Below are 18300 nucleotides of genomic sequence, written 5' to 3'. Positions count from 1 at the left end.
GGAAGTGGTGTGGGAATAAAGCACCTTTGAAGAAATTGCCTTCCTAATAGGATGTTAGGAGCTCACCCCGGCCCTCCTGCTTTCAGCGTAGCTGTGGATGGCTCTGTGCCTGTTGTCTGCGTCCCATCTCAAGCTCATGCGGAGGGAGACTCTCAGCTTCTCTGCTTCAGATTTTCTTTCAAGCCTCCTGTTATGGAATGAATTGCGTCCCCCCCGCCAAATTCATATACTGAGGTCCTAACCCCAGGACCTCACAACGTGACCTTATTGGAAATAGGACCACTGCAGGTGTAATTAGTTAAGATGAGGTCATCAGGATGGGCCCTAATATAATTCCACTAATGACCTTATAAAAAGGGAAATTTTGACACAGACATGCACATGCAGGGAGAATGCCATGTGAACATAAAGATAGCTATCTATTAGCCCAGAGGAGAGGCCTGGAACAGAGCCTTCCCTGGGAAGGTACCAACCCTGCCGACACCACGATCTTGGGCTTCTGGCACTGAGATCTGTGAGACAATCGATTTCTGTTGTCTAAACTGCTCGGTCTGTGGTGCTTTGTGACAGATGCCATATGACCGAAGATAATATAACTTTGCTCTCAGAAGAACCCAAACTAAGACAAGGGTGCATCTTATTTTGGTTGGTGTCACAATACCAAGAGGCTGAGAAGAAAAGGAGGCCAACGAATACCTTGCTAAAGCGTCACCTGTGGGAAGTCCTTCCTGACTCACTCCCCGCCCTCTCTTAGGTGGGACTCACTGTCCTTTGGCTCCCACTATCCTCTGTCACGTTGCTGTCACAGCTACTGAAACACACTGGCACGCATTTACTGACATGTCTCCCACTTCCAAAACCTAAGCTTTGCTCTGCAGCAGTGACTCAATGAATGTTTGGTGAAGGAGAGAACCAGTGTGTGTTAGAGACGGATATATTCCAATATTACTGCTCCCCTACTTTAAAAATATAACTGATGACTGTTATTAAGTGACTGGATGCCCAGGTAGGGTCTAGATTTCCCAGCCACCTCACAGCTTTGTGTGGCTACATCCTTGCCACTGGGATGTGATCAAAAGGGGTGTGTGTTCTTCTAGCAACGCTCCTAGAAAAGAAATGCATGTGGGTGCCGCTGGTCTTTCCTCCCTGGCGGCTGGCTGGGGGATGACGACAATACAGTAGTCATCTTGGACCAGAGATGGGGGCCTCACGTGGAGGGTCACTGAGCTACCTCGGGCGGTCTGGGCCACCTGCCTCTAGATTTTGCTGGGAGAGAAAAGAAACTTACTGTGGAAGGCACTGTATTTTGCAGTCTCTTTGTTTCAGCAACTTAGCTTCTATCCTGATAACTTCTTACTCTGATTTCCCATGAATAAGAGGGTCCTTAGGGTCCCTGACATGAGAGTGTGGGTCCTCAACCTTGCAAAGAGCCCATGGGGACTTAGCGTCTCATGTGACTCTCCTCCACGGTGGGAGGTTTGTGTCTGTCTTCTGCAGGGTTCCCATAGGCTCCCTATGTCTCCTCAGGGGAAGAAAGGAGGACCTTCACACCTTTTCTACCTAAAGAGAACAATCACAACAAGCTGATCAAGAAAGATCACCTAAGACTAAGTCCACTTTGCAGTTAACCACCAGGAGACGTCCGCAAGCGCCAGCAGCAAATGACAATTCCCAGAGGCATCCAGTCCCCAGACAGCTCAGTGTCTGCACTGTACACACTGGCCTAGAAGCTGTTCTGCTCCTCCCAGCCCAGCCCAGCTCCTGGGAGACCCCTCCTCACCACTGAGACAGACGGGGGGCGGTGCTTTTCTCTAAGCCGGAGCCACCTGCCTTCAGAGAGGGTGCTCCTTAATCAACACGGACTTCCTCTGAAGGGAGAGCTCTGACATTTAAAAGGATTCAAATTCATGAATACATTTCCGCTTAGGGGAGACAGGAAAGGAGAGATTGCTGATTAAATGCTACAGAAAGGACTGGGTGTGGGGCTGGTGGTGTGGGAGGGACAGGGAAGCTCTGCTCCATTAGAATTGGAGAGGGGCCCCCGAGAGTAAATATCTTCCTCTCTGGTCTACTTAGAATTTCTAGAAATAGGAGGATTGAGACACACTGGTGAGGGTGGGAGAGAACACAGGCTAGGGAGTCAAGCCTGGTGGAAAAGGGCAGGTGAAGGAAGTATCCCAGATCAGGGGAGCCCCCGCTCTCCCAAGAGGAGGGAGCAGGGTGATCCCCTATGGGTTGTCCCCTAAACGGCCCTGGCTTGGCCTTGGCATCCAGGATTTAAGCCCAGTGAAAGCTGAGACTGTAAAAAACAGAAAAGGCGAATTTGGGGCAGGCTCACACAGGACGTGACACAGCCTGGGGTCAGAGAAGAGCCAGGGCTGTGAGTTACCAGCCACTGGCGGGGCCTCGCACAGAGCTCTGAGCCCCTTGGAGCTCTGTGCCGCGTGCATGCCGTTGCCCAACACAACAGGCAAGAGTCTGCCCTGTCATCTTTGGAGAGATATGGTCAGCAACCTGACAGAATTCTGGCAGAAGCAGTTAGCTCATGAATTACTTATCAAACATCTCATGCAGCCAAGGTATCCGGAGCGTTGATCTGCATACTTCCCCCAGGAACTTTGGGACAAAAGGGGAGAGCAGCTGCTTGAATTTGCATTTGGGATTTTGGCCAATCTGTCCATCCTTCCCCACACCTTCCCTCCATGCACACAACACTCCCTCCTCCACCCTCACCTTGGACCCAGGCATGGTCTGCCTCCCTCATCTCCCACCAAGTCACCCCCAGCTCATCCACCTGGCTCTCTCCCTCACTTGCTCTGCCCCAGCCACACTGGTCTCCTTGCAGCATCTGGAACAGGGTGGGCCTGGCTGATCCCATCTGAGGACGTTAACACTCCCTGGTCCCCTGTCTGGCATGTTCCTTTCTTATATGTCAGCATGGCTGGCCCCTCACTTTCTTCAGATCTGTGCTCAAATGTCTTCTTCTTAGGGAGGCCCTCCCTCACCTTGCTCCCTGCGCACCAGGAATGCCCTTATTTCAGCCCCTAACTTATCACCACTGACATATGGTATCTTTGCCGGATTGTTTGCTTACTGTCTGACTCCCTGCATCAGGGCAAGTACTTCCCCTGTTCTGCTGTTTCCCTGGTTGAATGAATGAAGAATTTGTAGCCTAAAATCCAAAGAAAACCAATGATCTAAATTTCCTGCAAGCTGACACTGCTTCTGTGAGGTACAAATAAAGACAGTTCTACCTTTAGATTGTTTATTCAGCAAGTACCTCTTGTCCCTTATCACATCTATTCAAGCTGCCAAGTTCCATAGGTTCTTCCCCTGAAATTAACTCACTCCTTCCTCCCTTCCACCAGCCACTGTTTACTGAATACTTACTAGGTACTAGGTGTTACCTCATTTTACTATTCCACTGCTGCCCCTCCAGGTGAAGCCTCACTAGCTCCTATGTGGCCAAAAGTGAAATTTCCTAACTACCATCACCACCTCCTTTTTCTTTCTTTCAGGTCATCCTCTTGGGCAGTAGATGAATTTCACTTCTCTCCCCTGTTCAAAATTCTGCAGTGACTCCCTATTGCCTATTGAATTAAATAGGGATTACTTATCGCCATTTTGAAGACCCTCCATAAAATCTCAATTTACCCAAGGGCCCTATTGATGACTATTTTCAGAATATATGCTTTAGCTAAACTGGCCCACTCGTAATTTTTTTGAATGTGCCCTCATGCTGTTCCTATCTCTGGAAATAACACAATTTCTGTCTGCCCAAATTCTGTCTTTCAAGGGCACTCTTCAGTGCCACCTCTGTGCACCTTCCCACCTGATGTAGCCGCTTCCACTTCTGAACTCCTATGATACTAGGTTTATACGGTTCTTAAATTACCTACCACACTCTTCCCTTACATATGGTTATATGCAGAGGATCCTTATCTCATCCAATAGAGAATTCTAAAGGGTGAGGGTTGTATTTAATTTTTCATTTTTTTTCCTCTGTAGCAGCTAAACCAGAATCTTACTCAAAACGCATGCTCATTGGTTACTTGTTGAATTCCAGTTATGGAGACAAGATTGTTTATATCAAATTATAATTTTTAGTTCTAAATCCAGCAAGTAATTATTAAGCATCTACTGTGTGCTAAGTATAATGCAAGGTGATAGACAATGGTCAGAACTAGTGATGCAAAAAGAAATACTAATAAAGGCAGATTCGAGGTGAATGTGTATGCATGATGTGGGTGCCCCCAGCACTTTGGTAAATCCCAGCTTTGGGTTTGATGATGTCAGAGATGACGGGGTTACCTGGTGATGCTGTGTGTTCCAGGTGGCCCAGCTGGGGCTGTCTGGTGATTCTGTAGATCAGTTCTGCAGGGTCCGTCTCCTGGTCAGTGGCAGAGAGCTGCAGAGTGGTGATTTTCTTCACTGAGTTTTCATCCAAGACCAGCCCTTTATTGGTGGTGATGACTGGTGGGGATTTGTCTTCTGAAAATATCAAAATCAGTGATTTGAAATGGGATCATTTTCAGCCTCCTTTCTTCAGTTCTGGACCTGAGGATCAAAATAGCCCTCAAGCCTGTCCCTCAGAGAGTGCCTCAAGGAGCCACAGCGTCACACAACCGAGGGGATATAATTCCAGATTTCCACACCAGCCGCTAAAGGAAAGGGTCAAGCCTCAAGGTGAGCCCAGTCTGCACCCCACAACCTCAGAACTGCTGGATGATGTTTAGAAACCCAATGCCCCCTTACCCAAAACACTGATGGAAAATGACTGGTCAGTCAATTTGTTGCCTTCTCCATCAACCACATCATATTTAAAAGCAAAGTTCCCGCTAGATTCTCCTTTCCTGTGACTGTATTCTATGCGGCCTGTAAAAAGGACAAGAAAATCAAAATTTGCTATTAGTGCTTTCTGCCCTTACTTCTGAAGTGTCAGGCGAGAATTTGATTGGTATTCCCACCAATGAATCAATTAACCCCTTCTCACTTTGACATTGCTTTCGACATTTTAATCTAACATTTTCATTTCCTCCCTTTGGTCTCCCACTAGTGGCTTCCTCGTGATTGATGATCCCCGATGATAAAACACCCCAAGCAGCAAGTAGCATTGCTTATGGTTGAGGCGCAGAGTTTGAGGAAGAAGACGCTAAGGAGGTTTCACGAATAGATACATCAGTAAAACTGTCCACGTGGAAAATGCGCACTGAACTGGACCCACATCACTGCTGTGGCCCTGTTATATATCCATGTCACAGGGCAAGAGGACAGACAGCTGCAGCTCACATTCTCCCAGACTGTGTCACTCCCATTTCTCAGTACAGTCGTAAATCATTTGGGGAACAACGTGGGATGTAACCAACCACCAAAGAAATAGATAAACAAAATAAACTCCACATAGAAGTCAAAAGGATTCCAAGGGAAAAATGCAATCTATTACAATTTTGTTAACCCACAGCATCACGTATAAGTACCTAGCAAGGTAAATACAACCAAACATCTGAGAAGAGATGCCTGCTCTCATACTCTAAAAAGAGACACTGAGGCGAGGAATAATGAAGGAATTAGTTCCCTCCCTTCACTCAAGTACAGACAGGTCCAGTGAGGTTTTGGCTGCTATAATTTTAGGTGCTGGTGCACAGACAGGACCTTTATTTTCCCCCATAGGAGGGCATGTTTCCACAACTAAATGAAACTGCACATCATCACACGGCGTTGAATTGCTTTCCTCCCCACTATGTAACTTTTGTTTCCTTTCTCACCCCGGAAAGCACTGTACAGTAACTACGTAGCATTTAACACTTATGCTTTTACATTACATCAGCACTTCCTGGAGGAGGGATGAGCTATGTAATCTCCCTCAAGCAGTTCCGATTTATGCCCTTCCATTTTGCTTAGTTCATTAACTTGTGCTTTTTGGGGAGCTGAAAAAGAGATATAAATTGTTCACCTAAGGCAGGCATAATTTTCACCTTAATCCATCCCAATTCACTTCTTTTTCCTTTCTTTCTCCCTCACACACACCTTTTTTTAGCATCACAGCAAGTCAAAATGATTTTTTTCCTCCATAATAGCCCCCAGTTTCATCAAGGCTATGTCAAGGCACGAACACATTTTAGCCCAGAAGGAGAGTTTTTTAAAAAACAAAAAAACTGAGGAGTCAAGAAAGAACAAATGAAGCTCTAACTCAGCCCTTAATTCCAAACAAAAGTGCGCTGTTTGCCGCCATAGGCCACCAGGCGCAACTCCCATTTTACTACTAGGGGTGGAGTCTCTGGAAGGCTGGGCAGCAGAAGGAAGCGGCTGACCTTGGCTGATGTCGGCCTGGGTGAAACTCTGGATGGGGCCTTTAACGGAGATCTGCTCCAGGCTGTCATGCTTTACCATCTGCAGGCGCCCTGCAATGGGATCTTCCTTCAAGACGTACATTACCTGACGGTCATCTGAGTCAGTATCTGTCACTTTCAAGTGCTGTTCTGTGATGGGTGCTACCGACCCTGGAAGAGAATGGGAGACAGTGGGTCATTCTCCATCATTGCTTTTGAATAGGAGGTCAGATGACTTTAGGAGACCGGAGACTAAATTACCCACATTCCCTGGGTCTAAGGAAGTATCAGCTGCCTGCCCTTCTGTTTCCAGCTGAATAAATTTTAATTTCCCTACGTGAAACAATCCCAACTTCCCAATTTGCTAATCATCCCTTGAGTTTGGATCTGAGCCCCTCTTCTCTTCTGATCCGTTTTCACTCTCTCCCTGTGCTCACTGTACTCCTGGGACCTTTCAGTTAGGACCTAGATCCATGAAGCAACTCCTAGTTCTGTGATGTTCATGACTCCCAGACCAATGAAGAAACCAGCTTGGACCTAACTGACTTACTGTCTTGAGGATCACCAAAGCATAACAAAACAGCTGTATGTAAACACACAAACATATCTGGTTACCATCTCTGACCAAATGGTCAGAATCACTGTTGCTTAAGACAAAGGACACAGTGAGGGCCTCAAAGCAGGGAGACCTGAGTGCTGGGCCCTATAAGGCTGCACAGGGGTTGGGGATGGAGGCAAGGCACTACCTACCGGCAAACGCCTCTTCTCAGGGCCGTCCCCTCTGCTTTCCTTTCTAGCCATTTTCTCATTTCTCATATCACAGTAAATCCTGATAAAGTAGGTCCTAGCCACTCATGTGGAATACATCCTGGTGTTTGGAGAGACAGTCCTCCATGGGCCCTGAGCATCCCTGTGTGTTCTTGCTGGGCAATGCCGAGAACGCAAGGCTGGACCACTCATTGCCCGAGCCAGTCTCAGCAAGCAGCCCCGTGTGATGAGGTGATGCCTTCCTCTGGGACAAAGATCGGGCTTGCTTTTCACTACTAGAACACGGGCAGCTCCCCAAGCTCAGTGGTCCTCTTCTGTAATGCATCGCAGTGCACATGAAGGTGTTCACCTGGGGCCTCTGCATCACCCCAGCAGACTTGGAGGGCCTTGGGAATCAATGCAAGCTTGCTGACGGCGATGCTGCCTGCTGTGCTGTAACCAAGGACTTTGTCTATGATCAGGCAGTCTCCGGTCCTCTACTAGCATCCATGAAACAGTAATAGGCTGACTTACCAGCTTGTAAATAGGGCAAAGTTAAGCCCCAGACGTAATACTTGGGACCCTTGGGAATCTCCAAATTTTCAAACACCATCGTACCGTACATTTTACACTACAAAATATACGTGAAACTGAGAATAGACAAGCGAACAGAACTCCAGGGGGATACAGATGGTCTGTGGGCAAAAGGCCTGCTCTCTAATTAAGTAACTCCCTACTGCAAACTGACTCCAAGACTGATACTTCAGTGTTGCTTCTCCTTAAGAAAAATTGCAAACGTTAGACCCTAGAATCCCGTAGCTAATGGCTCCCAATTATTTGCATAATCTCTCTTGGTGCATGATGACCTCCCAAGTGTCCTCTCCATGCACTTTTTTTTTTTTTTTTAAATTAAGCATCTTGAAAATCTTGCTAGGTTTTGCTGTTCGTTCCTGTGAGGTTGGTTGGGCAGTGGCAATGTTCTAAGAGACCCAGGCCTATGAGTAGCTGGATAAAGTAAGATTTTTGAGGACCCTGGAAATCCTATAAACTCTTCTCAATCTTTTTGCAGATTCATGGACAGAGGCATCTGGTCCAAAGAACTTTGGAGATTCACATTTATCACTCACAACTCTTAGTGTCCCCAATACAACAGTTCTCCCCAACACTAGTCTCCCCTAATTCTGCACACCCAGTCCACGATCCTCCTGCAGAGCTGACATGGAAGGAAGCACTGCCCACCAACAAAGAAGAAACCACGGCCACGCTCTTCCATTCCCGTGGTACCTGCTGAGAGTCGAAGGCCTCGGTTTACAGCCAAGCGAGGAGTGTCACCTGCAGGCAGCTCTATGTATATCTCCATCCTCCCTGTGTCTGTGTGGAGGCCATCAGTGATGGAGAACTGGAACTCATCCACTGCCACACCAGGACCACTAGGCATGTACCAGACCCGCCCGGCCAGGATGTCCTGGTAGGTGAAGGAGGAGCCCTGGGCCAAAAACCTCCCATTCTCCAGAGGTTCAGAAGCAGTTTGCCTCCAGAGTAGATGACCTGAGGAAGGAAGTTAAAAAATAAAAAAAAGAAAAAAGAAAAAGAAAGAAAGAAGGAAAACAATGGTATAGTATGTATGGCATCAAAACTGTCTGAACTTGTCAGCTCCTTTGAGCCTGGGTAGAATGTCAGGCCCCTGAGAGGCTCTGGGTGGCACACAAATAAATGACCAACAAGTCAGCATTTTATATAGAAGCACAGGGCACTGCTCTATGGTCTCATCTCCAAATAAAGAAGATAAAGTTCCACTTGTCTGGGTGAACAATCTCTTAAGGAGACCTGGATGGATGTGGTAATATGGTGACTTAAGAATCATGTCTCTCTTCATGAATTTGAACACACTTCGTTATCTAAACCCTATTTTCCCCTTCTACAAGGTGAAAACAGCACTTTTACTTGCTGACTTCCTACTAGGGCATCTGGGACAGGAGACAGGAAAATTCCTTTTAAATTTAGAAAGACACTGAGCATCTTTGGGCTGAGGCATATTTTTCTGTTTTCAAGGGCCATGTGCAGGGCAATGGGACAGTTAAAGTGCTTCATTAAAGAAAGTGAATTAAAAAAAGTAAAAGCAAGCTAAAATGCAATGACAAACAGCCTCTCCTATAACTCTCCATCAACAGCAACAGTTTCATCTTTAAAAGACCAACAGGCGTTCGGATGGACTAAGACATCACTTGGGAGACGCAAGTGCCAGACCTGAGCTCATACCAAGGGCACGACCCTTAGAAAAGAGGTAGGTAGACGATTCCCATGGTGGTTTTCACCTCTCTGCTTTAATCAGGAAAAGTGCTTTCTCTGCCAAAGGAACAAGCTTATAAGGATGTCTACCACGTCTCTAACCTGAAGTGAACACCTTTTGTAATTCATTACAAGGCTGCTAAGCTGTTCCTTGCATGAAATGGCCCAGGAATATCAAGCAATGATGCCTACACCAAGAAGAGGATGTGCAGATTCTGAAAACTTGTTTTGCCTGAGTTTACACAGGAAAGCAAGGAAATAGCTGAAATTGAATTTCAGAGACACCAATTACCCAGGATTCAGGCTTTTAGAGCAACCAGCGTCTACTGTGACCCCAAAGAATATTAGCTTGCTGTGAATTTGATTATACTTTGATGCAAAGAATGGACTAGACTCAGGCAAGGCAGGGGAATGATCAGCTGAAATCTATGTGTTTATTCTAATAACCCATTGGGTACTTCAGTTAAGAAGCTTCCCATAGCAATTGGGTCCTACCATGGCCAGGCTTTTTCGTCAATACAAAAATCAGCTCATTATCTGGAGTGTCCAGGTCTTGCACGCTCAGAGAGGAATTGCTTATCACTACTCCGGAGCTCAGCTGCACGCCGAGGGGCCGCAAAGTCATCCTGGGAGGCTCGTCGTTCTTCCTCTGATGAAAGCATATAAAACATCACACAGACACTGGTTTAAGAAGAACAAGAAGAAGGAAAAAAACAACGCACATTCTACAGAGAAAGTAACACCATCACATCAACTTTTACTATTGAAATAGCATTTACTCTGTCGCCATCTTCAATTCTCAATCAAAATGGTTAGTTTGAAAGGTAAGCAGGTTATACAAACCAAAAGGCCCCTTGAAAAGGAACTGATGGGCATGCCACAGAAATCCCAGATATTTCCCATAGGTACAATGGTGACATTTTCCAGACCGAAAATATGGAAATGGGTTAGACAAGCACAAGTATGTGTGGGGGATAAAAGGGCACTTTATTTGAAAGCAGAACTGTCTCAGAACCCCAAGCATATCCCAGTGCCTGTAGGAGGACACGTATGTGAAACTGTGGGTGTCTCCCTGACCACCCTCTGCCCAGCCCTCCCCACTCCTGTCCCTGAAGGATGCGGAGGGCACCACGTCTTATTTTCGCAAGTCAGAGGACATTCCATTCTCAGTTTTAACTTTTATCTTTATCTCTCCCTAGGGTGGCAGAGCAAGCCTATGTAGTTGCTCAAATGAGACTAAATACAGCATCAAGGGACACATTTCTTTAACATTACAATGTAATGAATAAATGCGTTAAAATATAAGAAAAGGCAAGTATGCACATAGAACCACAACAATAATTTCAGGAAAAAATAACTGTATGTTATTTTTCACCCAATATGAGACTGGCAAGGTTTCTCTGTCTGACCTTCATAAAGTATTTTCACACAGAACAGATAGATTTTACCCTGAAATGGAAATTCAGATTTCCAAGTCAGACCATCCCCAAATGCCACCCTTAATTCTACACGTTTTCTAAAGGTCAGGGTTATATTTTTTAAATTGACCTCAAAAATTGAAGGTTAAAGCCAAGCATCCTTGCTTTTGAGTTCATATAAAGGTACCTAAAGGTGGGACATTGTGGTCAAAGGCCCCACTTTTCCAAATTCCAAAGTCTTTACCTCAATGGTGATGTTAATGCTGTGAACTTCTGATCGACTGTTTCCATCACTCACATAAAAACTGAAAATATCGTAGGTTGGCTCAATGCTTTCATGAACACTCTGAAAGTAATAAATGTAGTTTTCCAGGACATCTTGAATAGGGAACGATGCCTCTGGGTCACTAGTAGTTCCAGGGCCAAAACGATCACCTGCATCAACAGTAAGAGGGAACTTTTACTTTGATCTGTCACTTCCTGTTTACTAGGCTGAACTGGAAAACATGACAGTGTTATCAACAGAAGATGAAAACACACTTGAGAAGAAAGGTGGCAGAGTGGAACTGGAAGACTTGGAGTGGGATCCCAGCTTCCCCACCATTTCTTATCTATAAATGGGAATCAATAAGATACCAGGCATGAAAGCACTCAGAATGCTATTTCATATAGCACAGAATCAGTGGCTGTTTTGTTAGACATCTTTGATAAAGCAAGTCCTGGGGCAAGCAAGGACACGACAGCAAAAGTTCCACCTTAACTGTAATCAATTTCAGAACCACTCTGCAAGAGGAACCCTCTTTCTCCATAGAAGAAAAGGTGAACTGTGTACCTCTGTAAACAGAGACCTCTAAGAAACATCTCCTCAAGCATGTTTTCACTGGACCCTTCAGTTCCTTAAGGGAACCTCTGCCTGGGTTAGTGCTCAGCCCCAGGGATGGCACACCAGAGCTACTGTGATGACCAGGGACCGTCTGGAGCGCAGGTGCACCCCAGGTGCTGGGATGCTTGTCAGGTACCACTCAGAGCTCAATAGAAAGTGCTGGCTCTGGTTAACTCTTCTTTCCATCCCAACTCGAAAGGCCAAGAGGAAGGGCAAGCGCATCTAAATGATCGATGACTTGTCTCTTACTTGGTCTAAGTCTTTCTAATTGATTGATTTTAAATGTTTGCATTTTCTTCTAAAGGGAGGAGAAAAAAGAAATCCTGTGTCTTCAAATACTCCCTGGATATACATCAACAAAGGAAAGTGTAGATAGTAGATCTGAAAGCAACAAGACTTTCTCTTTCCCTCTTTCATGGTCCTTTGCAGAGATTAGGTCATAAATTAAAAGGCCATTGATTTCCTGAATTGTATACAGGGTCATTTTTTGTCAACCTCCCAACGGAAAGACTAAGAATGAAAACGTTTTATTTACAATTTCTTTGAAATGAGAACTTGAGACAATTTTTTCTTAGATAACACGAGTTTTCTTAAATTTTACTACTCAGATTTGATTCCTCTTGGCACCAGAAGCATAGAGGGGTCTAAGTGACCAGTGACCTGATAAGCCCTAGGGCATACAGTTTAGGGTTTCTGGAAAGAATTGCTGTAATTCCTTCAAACTTTTATTTTCTCTTTCCATTGCTCACTATAAATATAAGAAATACGTCTTCTTTATTTGGGTCAAAAATAGCCTAAGTAAATGATGCCTGAAAATCTGCTCAAACAGCATCATGACTTACTTTCTGCCATTAGAAAACAAGCTATTCAACAAGTGCACCTGTCAGGGAGGCTTCAAGCACCAGCTCTTTCCATTTTTAAAATAGCACCTTCTATTTTTTTTAAGTAAATCGTTCTCATTAATGTGCTTCCTTGCCTTCTTAAAAAGAATATACCACGTGCAAATTAAACAGTTCCCGATGCACGCAGGCTATCATTCTGCATCGTGCTGGAACACAGTGATGCCTGACAGGTAATCAAGGTGGGCCCCATCCTGGTTGTGCTGGTACTAAAACGATGTAGATTCCACGCTGCTGGATTTCATACCAAACAATATGATTTTTCAGTTTCTTCTGCTTTGCTGGTATGAAGCTAAAGCTACTTCTTCTAATGTTTTTAAAAAGACATTCTTCTAATCAGCTGAATTCTGAATCTAGGTAGCCCATTTCATACACATATGAAACCATAGAGCAAATGGTGGGTCTTTACATTATTTGCTCCCCTGAATATCTTTCCCTTACTTCCAAGTTCATACTAATGTAGAGCAGCGGTTCTCCAAGTGGTCCTTGGACCAGCAGCAATGGCGTCGCAGGTGAGCTGGTGAGAAATGCAAATGCATGCGTCTCACCAATCTCCCCAAACAAGAACTCGGGGGTGGCTGCCCAGGAAGCTGTGTTTGCACAAGCTCTCCAGGTGAGTCGTATGCACATTAAAGTTTGAGAACCACTTTTAGAGAGGCTGAGATGCACCAGAAATTTGACTTCTGGGCCACTGAAACACCCCTCTGCATGCACTGCAGGTTAACATAAAACAGCGTTAGGGAGACTTAGAAAGCAACCCCCTGGAGAGAAGAGAGGGCCTGGGCAACCATCCTTTCACCATTTCCCACCTTTGCTCGTGTTCTTCCCTCTGTGAGAAATGTCATTCTCTCTCTGCCCACAGCGACTCCCACTAACCCTTCAAGTTCCAACTCAAATGTCACTTCCTCAGACTTTCCTGCCTTCCCAGCCAAAAGTCACTGTTTCATCCCACGTGCTTTCTCAGTGCTTTGCTCCTCTCCCTGACCTGACGTCTCATCATCATCATTTATCAGTCTTCATATCTGTCTCCCACTTGAGGCAGGAGCTGTGTCTTGTTTGTGTTTACATTCGTCGTATCCGGCACAAACATTCACTGAGATAAATCTAACTCAGCCATAACCAAATCTAAGGGCACACACTGAAAGGCAAGATGGGGAAAAGACTCAGGATTTGCTATGGGAAAACATGACCCTTGCTAAATGAATTTCCAGTAACGGGGCTCAAGTCCCAGGCCCCATGCTGGTGGCAGACGCCTTCAGTCAATGGCCTCTCTGTGGGAGCTGCTAGCTGCACGCCAATTAGAGCCAAGCGCTGGCACTCGAGCATCTCTCTGCAGAGCAGCAGCGCAGCAGCCTGCCAGGAGCTGTCTCAACTGCCAGTCACTGCGGTCTCAGGGGCCTGTGGACGGTATCCGCCTTCTCGCCTCCTCTTCTCTGGGACAACCACCAAGGGCAGTGGGTCCTGGGCAGATGGTGAGGGGGAGGGATGTCGAGGAGAGGGTCACAGAGACAAGCATGCATTTCAATTCATGTCATGTCCTAGGAAAAAGCTGAGACACAAGCTATGGTTCAGCTGAACTGCAGCTGTCTCACAGTAAAAGGACAGAAAATTGTATTTCCTTGACCCTCAATTCCAAGCGCAATCCACGAGCCCCTCTGTCCCCTCTGCCAGCTCCCAAACCCCCTTACCCTGCTCTCATTTTTCCTGTGGTACTGATTACATCCTAACATCTTACACAACTTTCTCATTTATTAGGTTTCTCATGTCTCCCCCAACCAGGATCTAAGGCACCATGAACGTAGGGGTTTCTGCCTGTTTTGTTTACTGGTGTCTCTTCAGCTCTTAAAAAAGTGCTTGGCCTGCAGGAAAGGCTCAGTCTATTTTCTGTTCAGTCAGTGAAACCTTCCTTCCTTTCTTCCATCTCTCTGGGATGGTCCCACTCCTCTTCAGGTTAATTGCAGGCAGTGACCCCACCTCCACGCTCCCTTCTCTCCAGGTCCGGGACAGTTCTACAGCACAGCTACTGCTGGTACCTGTCCCCGTGTTCTCGATGCAGCCGTATCTGGGCAGGGCACTCAGCTTAATGATGGCATCCCCCTGGAGGTTGTCATGATCATCAGCAGCGAAGAAGTGGTGAAATGAGAGTGGGGCTCTCCCGCCCTCATCAACCTGGGAAAGAGAAGATTGTAGAGTCCTTGGGCGGTTGCACGTAACTGCAGCGAAAAAGAACTGAATTAAAAACAGCTGCCTGGGTGACCTCCTAGCAGCGATGCCACTTCTCTGAGAGGCAGGTCCTACAGACGGGATGAGGAACTGTGCGTGTGCTGGGGCCAGGCAGTGCTTCAGTGCCTCTCAAAGCTGCACTCAGACATGATGACTTTCCTGTTTCCCTTCAAAGTTGTGCTTCCTTCAGTGATGGATCTGGTTATGAAGCAGCTCTGGCCCATTCTAATCACCCGCCTTGGAACAGCTGCATGACTGGATGCTTGCCCTCCTTCCGTATCAATGTTAAACACCCGCAGCCAGAGAATGAGCCATCCAGTTCTCCCTCGGGGACCGTGAGAGTGATCCTGTCCTATAGGAGCTCCCGCCCGGAGTAAAGTCCCATTTATGCCCTTACAGTACATGTTTACTGGTGTGCAGGAAGGAAGGGCGCACTGTACCTAGCGCTTACCTAATGTCAAGGAGGAAAGTAAATCAGAGTAAGTAAAAGCAGTTGCTCTAGCCACCTTTTTCCTTTAGGGCCCTGTTTTGTGTGCTAAATTTGCAACCTGAGCCTGGTGTTTTTTTGCTAGCCTGCTGGATGCGAAGCTGCTTATTCTGAATGACTGTTGGCCAAATATGGGAAGATCTACAAGTGACAAAGTGGAAAGTCACCCTGGCTCTGGGAATGCGGAAGGTCCAAATGGCTTCCCCAAGGTGTGGAAATGAAATGAAAAAAATGGGTGGAATATGGGAGCCATTTCGAAACAACTTCATTCTCTGACTTTTCAGTTGCTTGACAAAACCAGAAAAATCCTGAGTTTTAGGAAGTGTGGTGTGTACACAGAGCAGAACTGGGAAAGTGGATTAACTTTTATGGAGTTCCTACCATGTGCCAGCATGGTGCCAGGGCCCTTGAATGCTATTTTATTAATCATCAGAGCAATTCTCTGTGTGACAGGAACAGTGTTCCTTTAAAATTAGAAATTGAGGCTAAGAAAGATTACATAATTGGTCCAAGGCCACTTAGCTAGTCACAGAACCAGCACTTGAACTCAGGTCGGGGTAACTTCATGATTAAGACACATTATCTAGCCTCCTACGCTCCCCACCCCAAGAAACTGTCAATATTGTTTACAGTGAAAAGTATCAACTTGATTCAAGAAGTGACCTGGGGACACTGTCCATAACCCTGTTTTAGTTGCTGCAAACATTGGACTATAAATTCTTCAAAGATATATTCCTACTCCACTACACACCTAGCCTGGTACATAAAATACTATACACATCTCGAGTCATGTCTGGCACATAAATATTTGTAGACTACTAAAACTAATGCGGATATAATGATTTGATCTTCTGCATATCACTATTTGCATACTTTCTGAAAAACTCACAATTGAAAACCATGCATATCTTGATACTATGATACAGATATTTGGGGGGAAAGACGTGACAGCCAATTTAGGTATCTTTTATTCACATTGCCACACATTCCAGCTCTCGGCAGCACCCACTGTTCACTGATCTCAGAACTGTTTACCGTGATAAGGTCAGCAAATGCAATGACGGGGGGTGGGTCCCGGACAGGAGTGATGGTGATGGTAAACAGCTGATTGTCCAGAAGGTTGTTGTCCTTATCAGAGACAGAGAAGTGGAAGCTGTCAGTAACCAGATGACCACCGGTCTCATATGCAGCTGAGTACCTAGACAGGCCAAGAGAGGAATGGAATGAAGGAGCTACACTGAGAGGCCAGGTAGGATGACGGCATCTTTGTTTAAAGATGGGGCCAGAGGCAACAAAATCCTTCCAAGGAAGCTACTGGTTAGTTGCTTAAATATTTTAACACAATTTTAAAAATTACGTCAAGTAATGCCAAGTGATTACCTACCTAATTTTCCTGCTGCTGATGTCTTCCATTGTGAAGTTGGAAATCTCTGAGAGTTCTTCCACCTCAGGTCCCGAGGTTCTTAGAAGAGCACCATACATGGGCAGAGAATTTAAATGAATCCAGATTTCTCGGTCAGGAGACGAGTCATCCTAATCGGGCAAATATGAAGACATGAATGCGCATTTGCAGGAATAAATACTTCCAGTAGTTAAAGATCATGGGTGCTTCCTTCTTGCCTAAAAGGAAAAATCTCTTTCCTTTTATGATAAAGCATATCATTTCAAACTGCATGCAATCCCCAGTATTTATTTCTCCTACAGGGTTTCTTTGATCAAGATAATAGTGGAAAATGCACTTTAGGTACGGGGCATAAAACAAAGAGATGCCCTATAGTTACTTTAAGAGCCATGCAAGGTTTTGTTTTTATTACAAGCATCTGGTGAAGAACAAAACATAGTCAGAAACATGTCATCTTTCTATAAACACAGTTGTAATCTTCTTCTAGAGTTTCTCAGAAGAGTCTGATTTTCAGAAACAGGTAAAATTCCATTATACATTGGTAACAATGATTTAAAAATTCTGTGAAGCAGAAAGAATGGAAGTTGATTAGCTGAGCCAATGCATTAATGTTCAACATGATAAAAACTGTAGGTTAACAGAAGAATTGAGGAAACTTTATGGATTTCACTCGATTAGGACCAAATCTATGGATGCTCAACCCCCAAGATGCCCAGTTTAATGAAGACCCTTCCTTTACTTCCCTTTCCTCTGCACTGTTTTTGGAGAAATGAAACTGGCTCTCTTGTGTTTCTACATGGATTGTCACTGAATGTCTTAATGAACAATTTTCTCTTTCTCCAAGGATATTTTTGGAACTATCTGGAAGGCAGGCAATATCTCTTTGGAAAGATTCCCCGAGTCATTCATCCTTCAGGGCAGTTGACTGTGAACATGGGGGCACTCGACACTTTACCATAGGAACAAAAAGAAATAGTGTTTGGCCAAGTGTACTCTCAAATGCAAATTTTCACGGCTAGGTTGTACACTTAGTTGACGTATGAGACCAGGAAGGTGAGCGCAGCTACCTGGGGATCTGGGGCAGCAGGTTGTAGTCAGCTGTCATTTAGATTCTGAGGGATCGCTTTAAGTTGACAGTTCAGAGCCTCAATGCAAGATCAGAATTTTCCGTATTTCCTCACATCACTTGACAACAGCAAGGAAGGAAACTCAAATTCACTGAAGCTGCAAAACTTCAGAAAATTTCCCCTAAATTTATATTTTAAAAGCTTCTCTTTTTTCACATGGGTTATCAAATACAATATGCAAGCTTCCAAAAGACTATTTCTTTTTTTTTTTTTTAAGTCACCCAATACCATTTGAAAGGCAATTGTCTTTTCCATTGCTTCTCAGATGCCTAGATTTCAGCTACTTTTCTGAAATAAAGGCCACCCAACCACCTTTGCTTTCTTTCTTTTTTCTTTTTAAAAGCTCTTCGTGAAATCTGATGCTAGAATAGAGTTGGTCAGAGGGACAGATAAGTCGAGACATATCTCACACTATGACAAAGATGCATGCTTCAGTAAGTGGATATGAATAGTTAAGAGACTACTTACTATTACTGTAAGTACCCTCTGGGGGAGA

The 18300-nt window shown here is 45.2% G+C and overlaps 1 protein-coding gene across 4 annotated transcripts in view; it reads right to left on the bottom strand.

Annotated features, from left to right (window-relative positions):
• Positions 1–18300, bottom strand: part of FRAS1 (Fraser extracellular matrix complex subunit 1) — a 409376-nt gene that overhangs the window by 66527 nt on the left and 324549 nt on the right. For all 4 annotated transcript variants that reach the window (XR_012500267.1, XR_012500261.1, XM_074345854.1 and 1 more), the window contains exons 39-47: positions 16660–16808; positions 16311–16473; positions 14599–14734; positions 11028–11218; positions 9861–10014; positions 8361–8624; positions 6312–6500; positions 4756–4875; positions 4312–4491 (exon numbers count right to left, since the gene is read on the bottom strand). Coding sequence is in view for 2 of the 4 variants with exons in the window: in XM_074345854.1 (XP_074201955.1) it covers positions 4312–4491; positions 4756–4875; positions 6312–6500; positions 8361–8624; positions 9861–10014; positions 11028–11218; positions 14599–14734; positions 16311–16473; positions 16660–16808 (1546 nt within the window). In the remaining 2 variants the exon portion in view is untranslated. The remainder of the gene's footprint in view (positions 1–4311; positions 4492–4755; positions 4876–6311; positions 6501–8360; positions 8625–9860; positions 10015–11027; positions 11219–14598; positions 14735–16310; positions 16474–16659; positions 16809–18300) is intronic.

The sequence above is a fragment of the Camelus bactrianus genome, chromosome 2 (assembly GCF_048773025.1).
Source record: "Camelus bactrianus isolate YW-2024 breed Bactrian camel chromosome 2, ASM4877302v1, whole genome shotgun sequence".
NCBI classification, from domain to species: domain Eukaryota; kingdom Metazoa; phylum Chordata; class Mammalia; order Artiodactyla; family Camelidae; genus Camelus; species Camelus bactrianus.
This window is presented reverse-complemented; position numbering and strand designations above follow the sequence as displayed.